The sequence below is a fragment of the Felis catus genome, chromosome B1, assembly GCF_018350175.1.
Source record: "Felis catus isolate Fca126 chromosome B1, F.catus_Fca126_mat1.0, whole genome shotgun sequence".
Taxonomy (NCBI): Eukaryota; Metazoa; Chordata; class Mammalia; order Carnivora; family Felidae; genus Felis; species Felis catus.
In genome coordinates, this window is record NC_058371.1 from 203,733,588 (window position 1) to 203,752,023 (window position 18,436).

Consider the following 18,436-nt stretch of genomic DNA (forward strand, 5'->3'; position numbering starts at 1 on the left):
AGCCTCTCCCCAGCCCCCCGGACTCCAGCCGAGAGAGGAGGGCGCTCAATGCTTTGAAGCCATGTGGAGCCCAGGATGTGCCAGCCTCAGGGTCCCTGTCACATGAGCCCCCAGGCACGTCCTGCTGGTCACCCCACTCTTCTTTCCCGTGCTGTTTCAAAAGGTCAGAGTCTTTTTTTTTCTTTTTTTTTTAAACGTGAATGTGATCTTTACTATTAGAAGGTCAGAGTCTTAAACAACAGGACAGGGTGTGGTTTTGCCGCTTTGTCACGCGTGACTGGCATCCTCCCGTGTGTCTGGTTGCCTCTTGCCTCTGTGGCTCTGCGCTGCGTTCATTAGCCTCGTACACGTTATCCCCTGGACTGTAGGTGGCTTATTTTTGTGGCTGTACGTTTTGGGGTTTATCACAACGCTTTCATCCATTCTACTGTGGAGGGACATTCAGAGTGCTTCCAGTCTGGCACTATTGTGAACGATTCGGAATCACGGTTTCAGTCCTCCAGATACTAAAACGCAGTGTGGGGTTTACGCCTTCTGTCGCTGGCCCGGGGTGGCCAGGGGCTCGGGGACCCCCAGCCCCCGGCAGTCTGTGCAGTGGGGGCTCATCTACAGCTGCACCGTCGGTGGAGAACCAGCTTGCAGGCCGCTTGGACTTCAGCTTTATTTATTTTTTTAATTTTTTTTATTTTTTCAGGACTTCAGCTTTAGACACTGGGCACCAAGTAATCCTTTTGTAAAACAATTTGCTGGCGTATATCAAAAATGCCTCTCGACCATCCTTTTTGATTCGTCCAGTTTTGCCCCAGGTTCTAAGAAAGGGAACCAGGGCTCTCAGAGAAATAGCTTATTTTAGGGCCGGGACAGGGAAACCACCAGGTGAGCCCGGTGCATCTTCTAGTGTCCCAAAGTAAGGAAGGACACAGGGCAGTCAGAGGGACGCAGGAGGTCAACCTGAAGGGGCTCCCAAAGGCCAAAGCTTGCAACGGAGTAACGCTTTTGATAACACAAAGTGTAGAATAAATATGCATGGGTCCACACTGAAAGAGTTGATGGAATGAATTCAAGAAAGTGGGGGAGAAGAGAGAAGTCCCCTGTGCAGCAGAATTCTCAGTAGTCGCCCCCCACCCCCCCGCCGTCCCCGGCTGCAGGCTTTGCCTAGAGATCCCCTTCTGCACGGTGCTACATGGAAAGGGGACACTAACTGCAGCAGAGAAAGCCAGGCACGACCTCGGCCAAGGGGTCAAGGTCAACATCACAGTGAAGAGCTGGTTGACAGCAGGTGCCCTTGACAGGCTGTGATGGTCCTCCTCCCCAAACCCCAACCCCAATCTAACCATGAGAGGAACATCGGACACGCCCCAGCTGAGGGGCATCCAACAGGACACCTGACCCGCTCTCCTTGAAACTGTCAGGGTCACCAAAAACGAGGAAAGTCTGAGAAACTGCCACAGCCAAGAAGAGTCTGAGGCATGACCGTTAAATGTGATGTGGAGTCCGGGGACAGGAAAAGGGCCTTCGAAGGGAGAAAATGTGATGAAATCTAAGCAAAGTGTGGAGTTCGAGTAAGTCACGTAGCAGCGTTGGCTTCTTGGCTGTGACAAATATACCGCGGTGTAGTGGGTAGCATCTCCCCCAAATTCACGTCTACCTGGAACCTCAGAATGTGATCTCACATCCAATTAAGTGAGGATCTCAGGATGCGATCATCCTGGGTTTAGAGCGGGCCCTAAGTCCAATGACAAGTGTCCATAAGAAGAGAGGGACGCAGAGAGACGCGGACGCATGGCTATGTGAGGACGGAGACAGAGTCTGGGGTGGGGCTGCCACAGACAAGGAGTTTCTGGGGTCTCCAGAAGCTGGAAGAGGCAAGGAAGGGTCCTCCCCAGGGAGCTTAGCAGAGAGCATGGCCCAGCTCACACCCTCCTCAACCTTGGACCTGTGGCCTCCACAACTTGGTCAGGCCTGCGGTGCCTCCCTGTGGCGGCCCAAAGCCAGCGTGGGGACGTAAGGCGTCACCAGCAGAGGCGGCTGGGTGGTAGGAAACGGGAACTCTCTGCACCGTCTTTGCAACTTTTCTGTAACTCTTTAAACTGCTCCGAAGCAAAAAGTTTATTGTTAAAAGTACCTTCGAAACCTTGGTAATAAGTGGGAAGATACTTATGTGGAAATACAGGTGAAAAGAGGTAGGCGGCCAAAATCTGCAAGGGGTCTTATCTCAAGTGAGCTGACTAGGGGCAAAGAAAGAACAAACCATGAACCACCGCCGTGGGTGAGGAGGCCTGCCCTGCTGGGTCCCAGGGCCCCTGCCCAGCTGCACCTCGGGGACAGCACAGACACAGCTCAGGGCCAGTGGAGAAGCGGGGAGGGAGGGGAAGAGGCAGCGTCTCCTGGCTCTCCATAAATGTGCACGGAACCGGGGCGGGGGGCAGGTGTGAGGGAAGCACAGGACCACGGAGAAGGCCTAGGCTTGGGGGGGACACACTGCACTGTGAGTGCCATCTGCCCAGACCAGCTCTGCCACCTCAGGCCTTGCCAGCGTCTTTGTGGTACCCACCTCCTCAGCATCCCCCACACGTAAGACATGCAAAGGGCAGGGGGGCAGGATGGGACAGAGGATCAGAAGTTGTTAGCAAAGAGCCCGACAAGGGGCTCGAACCCACAAACCGTGAGCTCATGACCTGAGCCAAAGTCAGACGCTTAACCACCTGAGCCACCCAGGCACCCCTGTAGGCTCTTTCTTATTCAACACAGCACTGGAAAGTTCTAGCCAGTGCAATAGGCTAGAGGAGCAAATGACAGGAATGTAGGTCAGAAGTTAAGAAATAAACTGTTCTTTACAGATGACATGATTGTCTACATAGAAAATTACAAAGGCTCTACGACAAAATGCCTTGTTTGTCCTAGAAAAATTATAAGGTGGTTCAGCAAGGTCCTGAGATAGATGATCAACACACAAAAGTCAATTACGCTTTAGTATACTAGCATCGGATACATGGACATCAGAATTAAAAATATAACACCACTTACAATTACTCAAAAATAATAAAAGAAACACTTAGGCACAAATCTAACAGAACACGAACAGGACTTGAATGCTAAAAACGAAACACTATACAACACAGATGAAAGAAATAAAGGACTGAAATAAACGGAGAGACTTACTGCATTCATGGATTGGGAGCCCCAGGTGGGTGGTCATGGAAGTCGATCCAGACCTCAGACCACGTATGAGCATAAACTGGGCACAGATTAGAGATCCAGACGTAAAAATGAAATATAAATACTAGAGGACACCTAGGCACATTGCTCTATAACACAGATACGGGAAAAACCTTTCTCCTCACTCTTCAAAGTCCAGGCACAGTAAAAGGAAACATTGATTAGTCTGCATGGTAAAACACACAAGCAAAGCCAAGTGACAGATTGGGAGGAAATATCTGCATTGTATCATGAAAAGTCACTGTCCCTACTGTGTAAAGAACTCTTCAAAACCAAAGAAATGAAGGCTAAGAGCTTGTTAGAAAATGTTCAACTGATCTTTGGCAAAGGCACCGAGACCACTCAGCAGGGGAGGGACTGCGTCTTCAACAAACGGTGCTGGCAAACCCAGACGTCCACACGCACAAGAATGAAATTAGACCCTTATTTTACACCACACACAAAAATCAATTCAAAGTGGATTAGAGACTTAAACACAAGACCTGAAATCACAAATTCCTAGAAGAAGACGGGAGACAACTCCCTCATATTGGCTTTAGCTTTTTTTTTTCTTTTTTCTTTTTTTTTTTTTTTTTGGATTTGACATCAAAAGCACAGGCAAGAAGAACAAAAATGAACTACTGGGACCACATCAAACTAAAAGGTTTCTGCACAGCAAAGGAAACAACCAACAAAATGAAAAGGCAACCTATGGAATGGAAGAAATCATTTGCAAACTATGTATCTGATAAGGGGTTAATACCCAAAACATATAAGGTACTCCTACAACTCAATAGCAAAAAAACGAAACAAAACAAAACAAAAAACAAACAACAAAAAAGCCAAATAACCTGACCAAAAAATGGGCAAAGGACCTGAACAGACATTTTCCAAAGATGATAAACAGACATTTTCCATGTGCCAACAGACACATGAAAAGATGCTCATAACCACTCATCATCAGGGAAATGCAAATCAAAACCACAATGAGATACCACCTCACCCCTGTTGGGATGGCTATCATAAAAAAGTCAAAAGATAGCAAGTGCTGGTGAGGATGTGGAGAAAAGGGAATTCTGTGCACCGTTGGTGGGAATGTAAATTGGTGCAGCCATTGTGGAAAAAAGTATTTTATTTTTTTCTGAAAAAATTAAAAATAGAATTACCAGTTTTTAAAAAGTAATCTTTGCACCCAACGTGGGGTTCCAACTCAGGACCTTCAAATCAAGAGTCACATGCTCTACGAGCTAAGCCAGCCAGGTACCCCAGAACTACCAGTTTTAAAATTAGAACCCAGAACCAACCGACACATGAAAAAATGCTCAACATCACTCATCATCAGGGAAATACAAATCAAAGCCACAATGAGATACCACCTTACACCTGTCAGAATGGCTAACATTCACAACTCAGGCAACAACAGATGTTGGCCAGGATGCGGAGAAAGAAGATCCCTTTTGCATTGTTGGTGGAAATGCAAGCTGGTGCAGCCACTCTGGAAAGCAGTATGGAGGTTCCTCAAAAAACTAAAAACAGAACTACCCTACGACCCAGCAATTGCACTACTAGGCATTTATCCAAGCGATACAGGTGTGCCGTTTCGAAGGGACACATGCACCCCCATGTTCATAGCAGCACTATTGACAATAGCCAAAGTATGGAAAGAGCCCAAATGTCAATCGATGGATGAATGGATAAAGAAAATGTGGTGTATATATATACAATGGAGTATTACTCGGCAATCAAAAAGAATGAAATCTTGTCATTTGCAACTACGTGGATGGAACTGGAGGGTATTACGTTAAGTGAAATTAATCAGTCAGAGAAAAACAAAAATCATCTGACTTCACTCATATGAGGAATTTAAGAGACAAAACAGATGACCATAAGGGAAGGGAAATAAAAATAATATAAAAACAGGGAGAGGGACAAAACAGGAGAGACTCATAAATATGGAGAACAAACTGAGGGTTATTGGAGGGGTTGTGGGAGGGGGGAATGGGCTAAATGGGTAAGGGGCACTAAGGAATCTACTCCTGAAATCATTGTTGCACTATATGCTAACTAATTTGTATGTAAATTTTAAAAAATAAAAATAAAATAAAATAAGGACAAAAAAATAAAAATAAGTAAATAAATAAATAAAAATAAAATTAGAACCCAGAAGTATCACTTCTGATATAGATTCAAAGGAAATAAAACCACTGTTTTGAGGAGATATCTGCACCCCCCATGTTCACTGCAGCATCATTCACAATAGCCAAGACATGGCAACAACCTAATTGTCCCTTCAGAGACGAATACGAGAACACTCTGCAGCCTTAAAAAAGAAGGAAGTCCTGCCATTTGCAAAAACATGGGTAAACCGGGAACATGTTATGTTAAGTGAGATAAACCTGGCACAGGACAGTTGCTGTAGGATCTCACTTATGTGTGGAATCTAACAAGGTCCACATTGTGGTCGCAGAGACCAGAGCCGTGGGCATGGTCCAAGTGCGCGAGGTCTGTTAGAAGATGGGTACGTTCCAGAGACCTAATGTACAGGGTGGGGACTGCGGTTCATAAGAACGTGTACATGAAATTTGCTAAGAGAGATCTCCAGTGTCCCTGCCACACGCAGAGGAGGTGGCTGCGGGAGGGGACGGATACAGCAATTTGCTCGATTGTGACAATCATGTCATGATGGGACGTGTATCCGAACGTCCTGTGACAGACCTTCAACAGACACGAGTTTCACTCGTCCATCGTGCCGCAGTAGAACTGCGAGAAAACGGACAAAAGGCACGAAGAGGTTGTTCACAGAAAGAGATACAGAGATGGCTCTTAGATATATGGCAACACGCTCAAAGTCATACATAATCAATGAAATGCAAATCAGAACTTGCCGGGATACTGTTTCTCACCTACAAGACGAGCGAACATTTCTGAGTTCAGCACGGCACACTCTGCCGGGGTCTGCGCACGCTGCCCGCGGAAGGTGAGGAAACCGCGTGCCCAACAGCGGGGACCGAGCCCCGCTCTCAGTTAACTTCGGGGCTTAGCGATGTCCCCTCTAGAAGCTTACCTTGAAAACCTCTCTCCACAAACACGGAAAACTGGCCCTGTGTTTCCCATCGCAGACAAAGCAGGGCGTGGCATTTTATGTAAGGGACAAGGGAGGAAGGAAGGATTTGTACACAAGTGTATGTATTTGCTTTAAGGAAAGATGATCCAGAGGTTAATGAAAATAAGAATTGAGGTGGGGAGGTGGCAAGGGACTTACAAGAAATGACGCTTCTCTGAGTCTATTTTTCAGATCGCTTTGACTTCCTATTTGTGAAAAAGGACACTAAGAAGGAAGGAAAAGCAAACCCTAACATCAAATACAAACAGACACAAACAAGTTATCCAAAGGGCATTTTCGAGTGAACTTCCAGCATGGTCCCCTCCCCCTGCCCAATGCAAGTCCCCAAGGGCACACATCTGGGGACAGACAGAACCGAGGTCAGGCCTGCGGACCCCAGGCCACTTGGGAGCCACTGCAAAGAACAGGCTTTCAGGGAAACACAGGTTGGGGTCCCCCACCCAGGCCACCCGTCCTAGGAGGAGGCAGAGCCAGGACTGAGACGTCTAAAGCTTCTGAAGATGCCTGCAGACCCTCCTATGGGAGAGGACGCCATACGCAAATGTGTTGGCTTTCCAGAAGTTTCCGCCAGAACCTCAGATCCTCCTTCGTGTGTGGATGTGTGGGCCCACTGCCCCTCCTGGTGGGGGCAGGGGGCAGTCTGGACCAGAAGTGCTGTCCACTGAGAGAGCCTCCAACCCCCGCCCCCAACCCGTGAAGGTGCAGAAAGAGAAACCACAGCCACCGTGTGGATCTTAGGGGTCAGACCACAAGCCATGACCACAGGAGCTGCCACAGCCCGCCAGCCGGCCCCCAGGTACTCCCGCTGCTCCCGCAAGGCTGCGTCACCTCCTCCTTCTTCTGGTCAGCCTTCTCCTTGTTCCCTTGCACCAGGCGCTGCCGGGCCAGGATGGCCTCCTCGTGGCTGAGTTTCCCCTGCAGCCTGTGGCACTCGCTCGCGGCCAGCTGCTCCTCCCGGCCCTCCGCCTGCACCTTCCTCTGCCACTCGAGGAACTCGGAGAAGTCCCCGGCCCCGTCCACAAGCTTATCCACCCTGGGGAGAGGGGACAAGAGTGGGGGCCTGTGCTGGCCGTGGGGGGGTGCACGGGTTCCCTGGGAGTGCGGTGGCCTCACAGGCATGGGGAGCCGTTCACCCATCGCGGGCCACCACCCACTGTCCGCCTGTCCCCACCCACCGTCCGCCTGTCCCCATCCTCTCATCCACCTGGTCAGCCACCCAAACCCCACCCACAGCCCAACTCATGGGGTAAGCACAGGGGACCGGGGTGCTGGTGGTCAGCGGGGGGCCTCAGGGGGTTCTGAAGAGCAGGTGACCCTGAGAGAAGTGTGGGCTGGGCCAGCTTTCTGCTAAGCCGCCTTCTGCCCAGTTTCCCTCACTGAGCGGGTCATCTTCTTCAGATGCAGCCGTGACCCTAAGGCTGGCCTGCCTGTGGCACCCCCAAAGCACCACAGCCACCAGGCCCCGCCTTCCCCCCTGCTGGCAACCTCCTCCTCTCCCAGGAGAGCCGTCCCTGCACCCCTTCCTCTGAACAGGGTGAGGAGCCGCCCGCCTACCTCTCCAGCTCTTTCTCCACCTGCCGCTGGTATAGAGATCCTTCCCGCAGGATGGCAGCTGTGTTGAGCTTCACAGGGACGTTGTTGGTCTGCAGGAGACAGGAGGGGCCGGCTGCAGTCTGGTGGCTGGGGGGGGAGAGTCGGGCCAGCAAGTGCCCCCCTACCCCCCACACTTGCCCCCCGGCCCCTAGGGTGGGGCCTCCCTCAGGGCCTCCAGCTCTGGCCATCTGATCCCCTGGGCACAGACCTGGCCAGGAAGTGAGTGTCCAGGGAGAGGGGACTAGACCAGGCACCCCGTGCCCACCCTGGCCGGTCAGGAACACCCCTCACCTTGTAGAAGGTCAGCTTTGGAGTCTTAAGGATGCGGGGCAGGAGTCGGGGCTGCAGAGTCTTCTGGGAGTCCTGCGGGGATCAGGCCCAGCACCTGTGCCCACTGGGTGCCCTTGGACGCACCCTGGGGGAATGGTGGGCCCAGCACCCCCGGGAGGGCCAACGCGCTCCCCTGTCCTCACTCCAGCTGCCCACCCGAGTGTTCCCAGCCCACCCCCTGCTCACGGGTCCCACGACAACACTTCTGTCTCCCATGCCCTCCCCAGCCTTTCCTGGGTGTCGGGCCGGCCAGGCCTGGGGACCACAGTTCCCGGTCAGGGGTGCTTGAACCTCTGGGTTCAGGGCCCGTCCCCCGAGTGGCTCCCTGGCATTGGCTTCCACGACTGGCTTCCTGGATGCTAGGAAGTTGCTCCCTGCCTGCTGCTGCTCTGGGGTGCTCCCAGGAGGGGCCCCACAGCCCCAGTGTGCAGAGCGGTGGGTAGACGAGCACCCCCTTGGAACTCAGCCAGCACACCCCCAGGGCCATGCCCCGCCTGCCCCAACTGCTTGTGGGGGCCAGGGCACCGCTGCCTCGCCCTGCTGCCACCGGCGGTAGGGGGAGCCCACAGTGGGGAGGGCAGGGCAGGCCCACTCCTCTGGACAGAGCGCCCACCACGAACAGGCCTTCCTTGTCCTGCGTCCTTTACTTTTTCTTTATTGACAAACTTACCTTGGCTTTTTTTTTTTTTTTCTTACGGAAACAGTAAGTGCTCGGCATGGAAATGTGGGAACACCCAGAGAGGGATGCGTGGATGCGGATCTGGAGGTACATCTGCACCTGCCGCCCCGCCCGGGCTTGGGGAGCAGAGACCGGACAGGCTAAAGAAGGGGCTCATCGCGTCACCGCTCAAAGGGCGCAGGGAGGGACGGTTCCATGTGGTGGTGGGAGAGTGCCACCGTGAAGACCGACCCAGGGCGAGGAGGGTGGGTGTTACCTGCGTCGGGGGCTCCCCGCGGGACCTGGGCACCGCGCATCGCATCTCCTCCATGTTCGCCCTGAGCAGCAGCTCCTGCAAGAGGCAGCACTTGGCTCTGGCCCCACTGGCCACCCCCCGGCGCCCTTGGGCCTCGGGAGGGACGAAGGCACAGACCAGCTTCCCGCTCTTCCTCCGCCCCCCTCCCCCGTCCCCCACCTCCTCACAGAACACCCCCCAGAGGGTCTAGGAAGGCAGGGCTTGTCGGTGGGTCCTCACCTCCGCCTTCCAGCGATTGTGTCTCTTGGTCGTCTCCAGCAGCTGCTGCTCCTTGGGCGGCTGGTAGGTGCTCCTGGGGACCTGGTGGGGTGGCCGGAGGAAAGCCTGCGGTCAGCGGCTATGGTGTCCGGGGTGTGTAGAAGGGCCAGGCTGGTGGCCAGTGGGATATGGGTGAAGAGAGGGCGGTGCCGGGGACAGGAGGGTGGACCGTGGTGCCCGTGCCAGCAGAAGCAGGGCTGGGAGGGAGGCTGCGGGGCTCTGACCGGGATCCCCTGGGTGCTGGTGGCCATCCGGGGGAGGGAAAGGAAGGACGGCAGGCCAGCAGCAAGAAGGGAGGTGGCCAAGCACGGGGTCCAGGCCCAGTAGACACTGGGGGAACAGGCAGAGGACCACTGAGTGGGCAGGGGATGGAAGGGGAGGTGTGGAGGGGAAAGTGAGTCCAGGAAGGTGTCATGGACCCCAGAAAATGAGGGTCAGGGAGGGGGCGGGGCCATAGCATGAATACTGCAGAGGCCAGGGTGGCCTGAGAGCCATCCACAGGGTCCCGTCCCAGGGACCCTCGCCAGCCTGGAGGGAGCAGTGTCCGTGGGGGTGGGGCAGGGACAGCCTGGAAACCCCTGAGCTCCAGACCCTAACTCCTTGCCCTCTGCCCTGTGCGCCTAAGGAGCATTGGAATACTCGAGGGACCTGACCCGGGCGAGGGCTCATGGAAAACCTCTCTGGGCAGAGAGGTTGCCATGAGACCTGAAGGTGGTGGGGGTGAGCTGGGACCCCCGGCACCCCACCCCCCTTCCACGTGGTCCTTAATTCTGTGAGGAAACCAGATTGGGTCTGGGAAACTGACTCCACCACAAGTGTGTGGGGTAGAGCCTTGGATCAGTCAGAACACAGCATCCCCAATCATGGTGATCAGCTCGAGGGGAGGCGTGCGGCCTGAGCTGGCCTGAGCTGGTCTAATCGTACTCTCACAGAATTCTTGGCCCTAGATGTCCTCTCATGCCCTGGATGGTTTACAGTACGGGGAAGGCCTGGGTGGGTTGCTACAACGAAGGAAGTTTGCCCAAAGATAAAGGTGACCCACAGAAGCACAGCTAGAACTCTGATCAAACTCTGCCTGAGGCCTAACCTACTCAGCCAAGAGTCAGCCCGTCCTCTATGGTCTACACCAGCTTGAGCTGCCTTTTTCTGTTACCTACAATACAAAGCATCCTGACTGGCAGAAGTCAGCAAAGTGGGGAGAGAGAGAGGGAGAAGGAGAGGAAGAGGCTCTAGGCAGATGGGACAGGCGTGCAAAGGCCCTGGGGTGGGGACAAGTCCACATGATGGGGTCACACAGACAGACATTATCACCTGCCCATGACCTGAGTAGTACTGAAGAGCATACTGTGAGCTACACATGTGATATTTAATAGAGAGGGAGACCTGTGTCACAACAGGTTACAAGCATGGTCTAGATGCCACGTCCGGACAGGTTTGAGCCCTGTGGCCCCACAGCCTCACTTCATCTCTGCTGACCAGACCTTAGGATGTGGAGCACAGGAACTCACTGGGCAGGCCCCAGGTCAGCTGGGCTTCCCCACAGAGACGTGGGGTCACCAAACGCTCCTGGTCTGGTCCAGTGCACCTGGGAAGAGCCCAGCCTGCCCCTGGCTCACAGAGTCCACTCTCCCAGCTTGGATGGGCCATGCTCACTGCAAATGTCTGCACTTACTGGTTTGGATTTGGCCACGACAGGGACTGGCTCAGGCACTGGAATGGAGCGGGGTCTGGGGACAGTCAGGTTGAACTCCTTGGGCTCTGTGACCTTGGCCTTGGTCTTGGAAACAACGGACTGATTGGCCAACACTTCCTCTAGCTGGTTGATCAGCTTCTGGACTTCCGGCTGCCATCTTGAAGGCAAAGGCAAGAGCAGCCACTTAGGGCCACTTCCTAAGGCCAACCAGGGCACCGCCCTCAGGAGAAGCAGGCCAACTAGGGCACGGCCTTCGGGAGAAGGTCAACGAGGGCACGGCCCTGGGGAACCAAAGGACCCAAGACACCCTGGGTCCACCTTAGGGTGCGGGCTGATAATGGAAGCAACAGCCACTCCACTGAGGGCCAGCTATGCCCGGGGCACTCTACCAGCTGCGCCCTGAGTCACGCAGACAGGTGAGGAAACAAGGCCAGCAGCACTGTGGTCACAAGCCATGCTGCTGCGTGGGGAGTTGGGAGGACAGGGACAGAGAGGCCCAGCGGCAGGAATCCAGGGGCCTGAGGAGCAGCAGCGGGAGGGACGCAGAGCTAATCTGGGCCCGAGCGGAAGGCCCAGTGCAAGGAGGCCCAGAGAAGCTGGAGATGTCTGGAATGTTCCTGGAGCTGTGCTGCTGGTGACAGGTGGGGAAGGGGCTACGGGAGCAGGATGGAGCCTTGGGGTGCCGGTGCCCTGGAGCAGGGGTCTGTGCCCTACACCGCAGGCGGGCCCAGTTCCCATCAGCAGCCTGGCCGGTGGGGTTCCCCTGAGGACAGACAGCGTGGTTTGTATAGCTCCTGGCCCAGCTCGAGGGCCACGGCCATCAGAGGAAGGAAGGGCACTTCTGAGGGGGGTGAGGTTTCCAGAGGGGCAGGGCGGGTCTGGGATGGGGCTGCATATGGCAGTGCTGAGGTGGGTGGCGGGCACCCTGGAGCCAGGCTGACCCCACAGGTGGCTCTCTGGGCCCCGAGGGCCCGGGCCCTGGTGGCAGTCCTGGGGATGGGCAGTGAATCCAGCCTGGCTGGGACTGAGGGCTTTCTTCCAGGGAAACGGCAGCTCCAGGGCCACCCCTCCACCTCAGGGCCGTGGTTTTCTCTCCCACAGAAGGGCTCCTCCCCCTGGGCCTCTGGCTCTCCAGCACACTGCTGGTACCTAAAGTGATGTGCTTGTGCCCAAACAGTCTGTCTGTCCCCAGGAAAACCAGGCGGCTCCCCCAGCCCTATCAGAAGGGAAACACCGCAGGGCCAGCTTCACCCTGACCCCAGTAGCCTCTCGTGGAGGCCAAGGGCAGGGCCAGGCCACAGTGCTGGTCCTTCTGCCCGTGGGTCCCGGCCTGCGCGGGTGAAGCCGGGATTTGGCCGAGCCTGTTATGGGGCGCAGGGACAAGAGGGTGGCTGCGGGGAGTGGAGTGCAGGGAGGCTCCGGCCTGTCCCACCTCATCAGGGGGCCGGTCCAGTTCTCTCGCACATAGGCTGTCTCGTAGATGAGGCTCCACTCGTCTGTGATCCATGAGCACAGGTTTAAGGGGTTGAAGAAGAACCCCAGGAACTGAGGGAGAAGTAGGAACCATTGGGGGGGGCCTCGGGACCAGAACCCCTCCCCAACCTGGTGAAGCCCACAGTGACCCTCACAGGAAAGCCAGTGCCCAGGGGGCAGGGGGCAAGGAAACCACTGTCCACGCCAGGGCAGCAGGCCCCTCGGGAAAGACCCTCCCTCCCTGAGCCCTGCTCGCCTGCCCCCACGCTGGGCTGGGGTGCCTTTGCTAGGGCGCTGCCCCTGGCCACGCTGGCTTCTGCTCATGGCCTCTGGGCGTTCAGGGCAGCCCACTCCGGTCCTGGGGCGTGTCCCTGCCCAGCAGGGCACGTCCCTGCTGGTGGGGACCCTGTGCCTGAGCTCCCTGTCCAGGACCTGGAAGGCCCACACCCCACTTCTGGAGAGTTCTTGGTGGGGACAGATGGACAGCGGCCTGCATCCCCTATGGGCTCCGGAATTCCAGGAATAGAGGTACAGTCTGCCCCTGCTTGCCCAGGACAGTGCCAGTGGGTGGGCCCCAGGAGTGACCTGCCCACCCGGCCCCTGAAAGGGACTGAGGATGTTCTCCCTGGGACGGCCCGGACCCCGCCACAGCAGGAACTTCTAGCGGCCGTGGGCCCTGCAGGCTGTTTTCCAGTCCTGGCCCTCAAGTCTAACAGATCTGGTTCTAGAAGGCAGTCCAGTTTAGCTCCTCATGGAGGCTGGCTGCCTTGGGGAGAGGGAGGTGTGCTTCTGCAGAGGGGGCTGGCTGTGGCCCCAGGACGTGGCTGTCAGCACAGCTGAGGTGAAGCTCAGCACCCCCCGCCCCAGCCCTCCTCCGAGGGGCAGCCACGCCCGGGGCCTGCTGGGGGACTGTTCTGCAGGAGGGCGTCCACCCAGATGAAACCACACCCGGGCTTGCAGGGCCTTGTCTAGTCAAGGGGACCACTACAGACCATTCAAACCAGGCTCCCAGAAAACCAGGGAGGCCACACGCTGGAGCCCCCAGGAGAGCTTTGTGTGGACACAGGAAACATGATGCCTCCATCTGGGTCCCTAAAAGCACACCCTTGAGCTGTGAGCCTTGGGAACAGGGAGTTTACTGGGGAGGGAGTGAGTCAGCAGGTGGGTTCCCGCTGTGGGCCTTTGGGCTCCACCCCAGCACCGCCCGTGGATCTGGGCCCAACGCCTGCCAAGGGCTGGGAGGGCCTTACTCCCGGGGCTTCCGGGTCTGGAGTCGGTGTTTGCTGCGTGCTGTGCGTGGTGGGCATGATGCCCGGGCCCTTGCAGCTGCTGTGAATGGAGTGGCTGAGCAGTGGGGGCGCCAGGCACAAGGACAGGACCCCGGCTGCTGTCACTGCCTCCCCAGGGTGGCCACTGCCCGCTGCCCAGCTGCCAGCCGCCCAGCCACGGCCTGTCTCCTGCCCTCCCCCTCGCATGGCTGTCTCTCAGCCTTTACCCTTTCCTGCCGGAAGGGGCAGCCAGTGGCCCGCTATCCGGCCTTGGGGTCTCTGCTCCCTTGCTCCTGGCCAGCGCTACTTGCTGCTCCATCCCCCCGCCCACTCAGCATCTCAGCTGGTGTGCTGCCCCCACCCAGGGATGGCCTGCTCACACCCCTGGGGAGAGCGCGCCACAGTGAGGCCCCCATTCTCACCGGGTGTGGGGGCAGGGTCCTGGGGTGAGTTCTCCGGCCCTCTGGAGGATTCCAGCGTGTGAGCGGGGGTCATTGGAGCCAGCAGGATTGCTACTGCCCCCGGAGTGACAGGCCAGCTGCAGCCACATCCAGCACTGTGTCTGCCCGAGAACCAGCCTGGGCACGCTGAGCTCACCACCACCTCGTCACTGCTGACCACGGTGGGCTGTGGGGGGCTTCCCCAGGGAGGCCCCAGGGCTGCCATCCTGTCCCCAACAGCTTGCGCCCTGTCTTCAAGGCCCAGGCTGACCTCTCCTCTAGATGCTGGAGGTGGGTGGACCCAATGGGACGGCTGGGGGGGGGGCGTGGGCAGGGGAGAGAAGGCCCTGCAGAGGGTGCCGCCCCACCCCTGCAGCTCCCCAGCTCCTGTCGGAGTTTGTGGGGGCAGTTTCCATGAATCTCTTCCAGAAAATCTCCAGGGAGGTAACACCCAGCCACCTGCACTGGGGGCCCTAGGCTCGCCGTGTGTGGCCAGCTCTCTGTGTACCTGTCCTGGGTCTGCGTTGTGGGGCAGCCCCAGGAGGGTCCTGTGCCGCCCCCTCTGGGTTCTTCAGGCCAAGGTTGGTCTAGGGCCAGCTCCTGCACTGCGGGACCCGTGCAAGAGGACACATAGGCCCCCTTGTTCAACAATCACCAAGAATCTGAGGCCTCTGAGAGCAGAGCGTGAACTGAGCATCGGCAGCTCAGCCTGGGGAGCCGGCCCTGGGCACCTCCAGACGCCTCTCAGAAAATGCCTACAATTTGTCTTTTTCTTAGAAAGATGAAGACTGTGTTTAAGATAACTATGCAAATGTTTATCCCCGTGAATTGCTTGTTTACATGTAGGTAGGAAGTCCCATCATTAGACTCAAATCACGGCCTTGGGCCAGCGCTTTCTCTTTTCTCTCTTTCCCTTGTTAGGTGGCCAAGGTACCTGTGAGTCTCCAGTGCCACATCTCTGGGGGCTGTGGTCCTAGTGGGCGTCCCTTCCCTCGCTCCCCCCCCCCCCCCCCGCCACTCCCACCGAACTGTCACCGAAGAGCCTGCTGTTTCTTCTGGGAGAGGCCCCAGGGCACTCCCGGGGCCTGTGATATCCCCGCACTTCTCCAGGAGTCGCTGTCCTGGTCTGGTGACGGCCCTCCAAGCCCAGTAAGAAGGAGCAAGCCAGTGGTTAAAAGCCTGGTCCAAGAAAGGGCTCTGCTACTCACTTGCTGAGTGGTATTGGGTGAGTCACCCAACCTCTCTGTGCCTCAGTTCCCTCAGCTGTGGGATGGATGCCTCGTAGGACGACCTCCCTGGGTCATTGTGAGGATGGAACAAGAAATGCTCACGGACGAAGCCTGGCCCACAGCAAGTGCTCCACGGGGGCTGGCCACTAAAGAACGGTGGGCCTCAGGCTCAGGCCACAGGAGGGGCCACGGCAGGGCAGGAGATTAGTCCGCAGCCTCCCCCGACGGACGCCAATCCTCAGGGTCCACTCGGACCCACCCCCTTGCCTGCCCCTCAGCCCCCAGGCGGCACAGCCTCTCTTGGAGGGGGGAGTTTGGTCACAGAGAGAAGGGAAGGCTCCAGAGGCCCAGACTCACCACCCACCAGGACCCTGAGGGACGGGAGTCGAATCCCCCAGGGACAAAACGAGGGTGTCTGCAGCAATGAGAGGGCACCTGTTTGTCATAAACACACACTAAACCCAGCAGAGTCTCTTCCATTACAACGAGCCAGAGAGTGAGAGGTCGGTGCTGGCTGGGACACCTTCGCCCTTGGGTTTAGGAAGAAACCGCAGAGCTCACCTTGCGCATCTTGTCCACGGGCTGGGACCTGACGATGTCACAGAAGAGCTGAAAGCCGAGTTCCTCCAGCTGGAACGTGGCCAGGTAGCAGATCACTGGGGAAACGGGGCCGGTGAGTGGGGCCGCCCCTGGGGTGTCCTCCCCTGCGCCCCCTTGCATTCTGTCTTGGGGAATCAGCCGGAGGCCTGACCGGTGCCCGGCAGGTGCGAGGGAGCCGGAGCCGAAGGCCCGCCACCAGCCGGGCAGGTGACCACGGGCAGGAGCTCCACGTGACGCCGTGTGAAAACGACAAAATGCTGCGAGAGTTCGGACGACGGCTCGCATGGGTGAGCGTTTGGGGAGCGTCTGTCAAAACACTTCCACACACGCTCACTGACTTGGCATGTTCTCAGAAATTCTAAAAGTTCCCTGGGTAAAAGGAAAATCACTTTGGATTTCAGTTTGTTAATTTTGAGAGATGGAGTAGCCTTAAGCCAAGCAGGACGTGAACACCCGGGCAGGTGAGGGTCCCCGGGCGGGGGCTGTTCATTACACTGGCTGCTGGGCAGGCCAGTGACGTGCTGCTGGCTGTGACACCTGAGCTGAGCGTCGAGGGCACAGGCGGAGCTCAGGGGCCAGCTCCTGACCTGGCATCGGGTCACTAAGTTCGGCTTCCCAGCACCCTGCTGTCCCCAAGCCTTCTCCTTCTGAACAGGGGCTCTGAGGCCTAGTGCAGGGTCTGGGGGCTGAACCAACACCCCCACCCGGAGGCACTGACCACTCTGCCCGCAATGTTCATCCCACGCCACGGAAGCAGGTGGCCCTCCGGGGCCTGCAGGAGACCAGGCAGAGACAATTCATATTTAATCCCCTGCTGGACAGTCCAGACTGCGGCCACAAGGCTGGCCCTGCCCTATGTCCTCGGGGCTGAGGGGGTCAGGAACTTGGCCGATGGTAAAGGCTTGTCATTTCACCCAGGCTGGCCTTTTGGGGGCACTGTCTCTGAAGCAGGCTGCGCCTCCCTCAGGGACCCGAGGCTCTGGACCCCAGCCTGGCTTTTAGTGAGCCCGGAGTCTGTTTGCACGTCTGTAAGGCAGACCCGGTCCAGTCACTCAAGGCAGCCGTGAGGACCCAACGAGCGAGGGGCAGGGAGAGAGCCCAGAAAGCAGCGTGCCGCAGAAGCAGGGGCTGGCGTCCAGCACGAGCCCGAGGAGCTCCTGTCTGCGGCCGCCTCGCCAGGTCGTCCCCACTGTTGTCTGTGCCTTGTGCAGGGGCGAGGGCGGCGGGCCTGGCCCACGGGGACACCTACCCTCAAAGAGGCTGTGGTCGGCCCGCGGGCAGAGGCAGCCGGCCCGCACGTAGAAGGCGTCCACCACCACGGCCAGCAGCTTCTGGTACTCGAGGCACCCAGACAGCACCTCCAGAATGAACGCCTGCTTCTGGGGGCTCAGGGTCTAGGAAAGAAGCGGCCCGGGAGGGGGGAGGGGGCCGTGGGCCAGGGCCAGGCACCCGGTCCGCGCTGGGGAAGCGCTCTCTCAGGGCACCCCTCCCCAAGCTGTTGGCAGAGTCCAGGCAGTCCGGCGCCCCGACCCTCTGACCCAGTGGGTCCGCCCCAGGATGTGGTCCCTCGGGTGCTCCTGGGTAGTGACCACGGCTGGGGGCAGAGACAGAAATAAACAGGCATGAAAAATGTGTGATTTTGGGGCGCCTGGGTGGCGCAGTCGGTTAAGCGTCCGACTTCAGCCAGGTCACGATCTCGTGGTCCCTGAGTTCGAGCCCCACGTCGGGCTCTGGGCTGATGGCTCGGAGCCTGGAGCCTGCTTCCGATTCTGTGTCTCCCTCTCTCTCTGCCCCTCCCCCGTTCATGCTCTGTCTCTCTCTGTCCCAAAAATAAATAAATAAACGTTGAAAAAAAAATTAAAAAAAAAAAAAAAAAAGAAAAATGCGTGATTTCACTTATATGAGGCCCCAGGACCGAGAGAGGATGGTGGGAGCCGGGGGCCGGAGTGGGGGCGGGCAGTTAGGGTTTCACGGGAACGGTTTCTGTTGTGGAGGATGAGAAAGTTCTGGGAAGGAGGGTGGGGACGGCTGCACAACAGTGTGAATGTTCTTAATGCCACAGAGCCGTGCACTTAACAGTGGCTAAGATGGTAAATGTTATGTCATGTGTGTTTTACCACAATGAGAGAAAAAAAGAGCACGTTCCTATAAAGGTTTTCCAGTGAATTATTAAAAAAAATGATCCCCCCCCCCAAAAAAAAATGGTAAGGAAAACCTGCAAAGTCAGACAGGAATTACCAGTAACTGGAGGGACTG

The 18,436-nt window shown here is 56.9% G+C and overlaps 1 protein-coding gene across 4 annotated transcripts in view; it reads right to left on the reverse strand.

Moving 5' to 3' along the window:
- The window catches only part of CFAP99 (cilia and flagella associated protein 99), a 41,482-nt gene that overhangs the window by 5,099 nt on the left and 17,947 nt on the right, over positions 1-18,436 (reverse strand). For 2 of the 4 annotated variants that reach the window (XM_045056922.1, XM_045056923.1), the window contains exons 3-11: positions 17,430-17,574; positions 16,142-16,236; positions 12,603-12,715; positions 11,150-11,327; positions 9,439-9,519; positions 9,181-9,255; positions 8,207-8,278; positions 7,877-7,965; positions 7,151-7,355 (exon numbers count right to left, since the gene is read on the reverse strand). In XM_045056922.1, coding sequence (XP_044912857.1) covers positions 7,151-7,355; positions 7,877-7,965; positions 8,207-8,278; positions 9,181-9,255; positions 9,439-9,519; positions 11,150-11,327; positions 12,603-12,715; positions 16,142-16,236; positions 17,430-17,574 — 1,053 coding nt within the window. Of the gene's footprint in view, positions 1-7,150; positions 7,356-7,876; positions 7,966-8,206; positions 8,279-9,180; positions 9,256-9,438; positions 9,520-11,149; positions 11,328-12,602; positions 12,716-14,333; positions 14,693-16,141; positions 16,237-17,429; positions 17,575-18,436 lie in introns of those variants that run through there. The other 2 variants (XM_045056924.1, XM_045056925.1) reach the window with 2 other exon arrangements.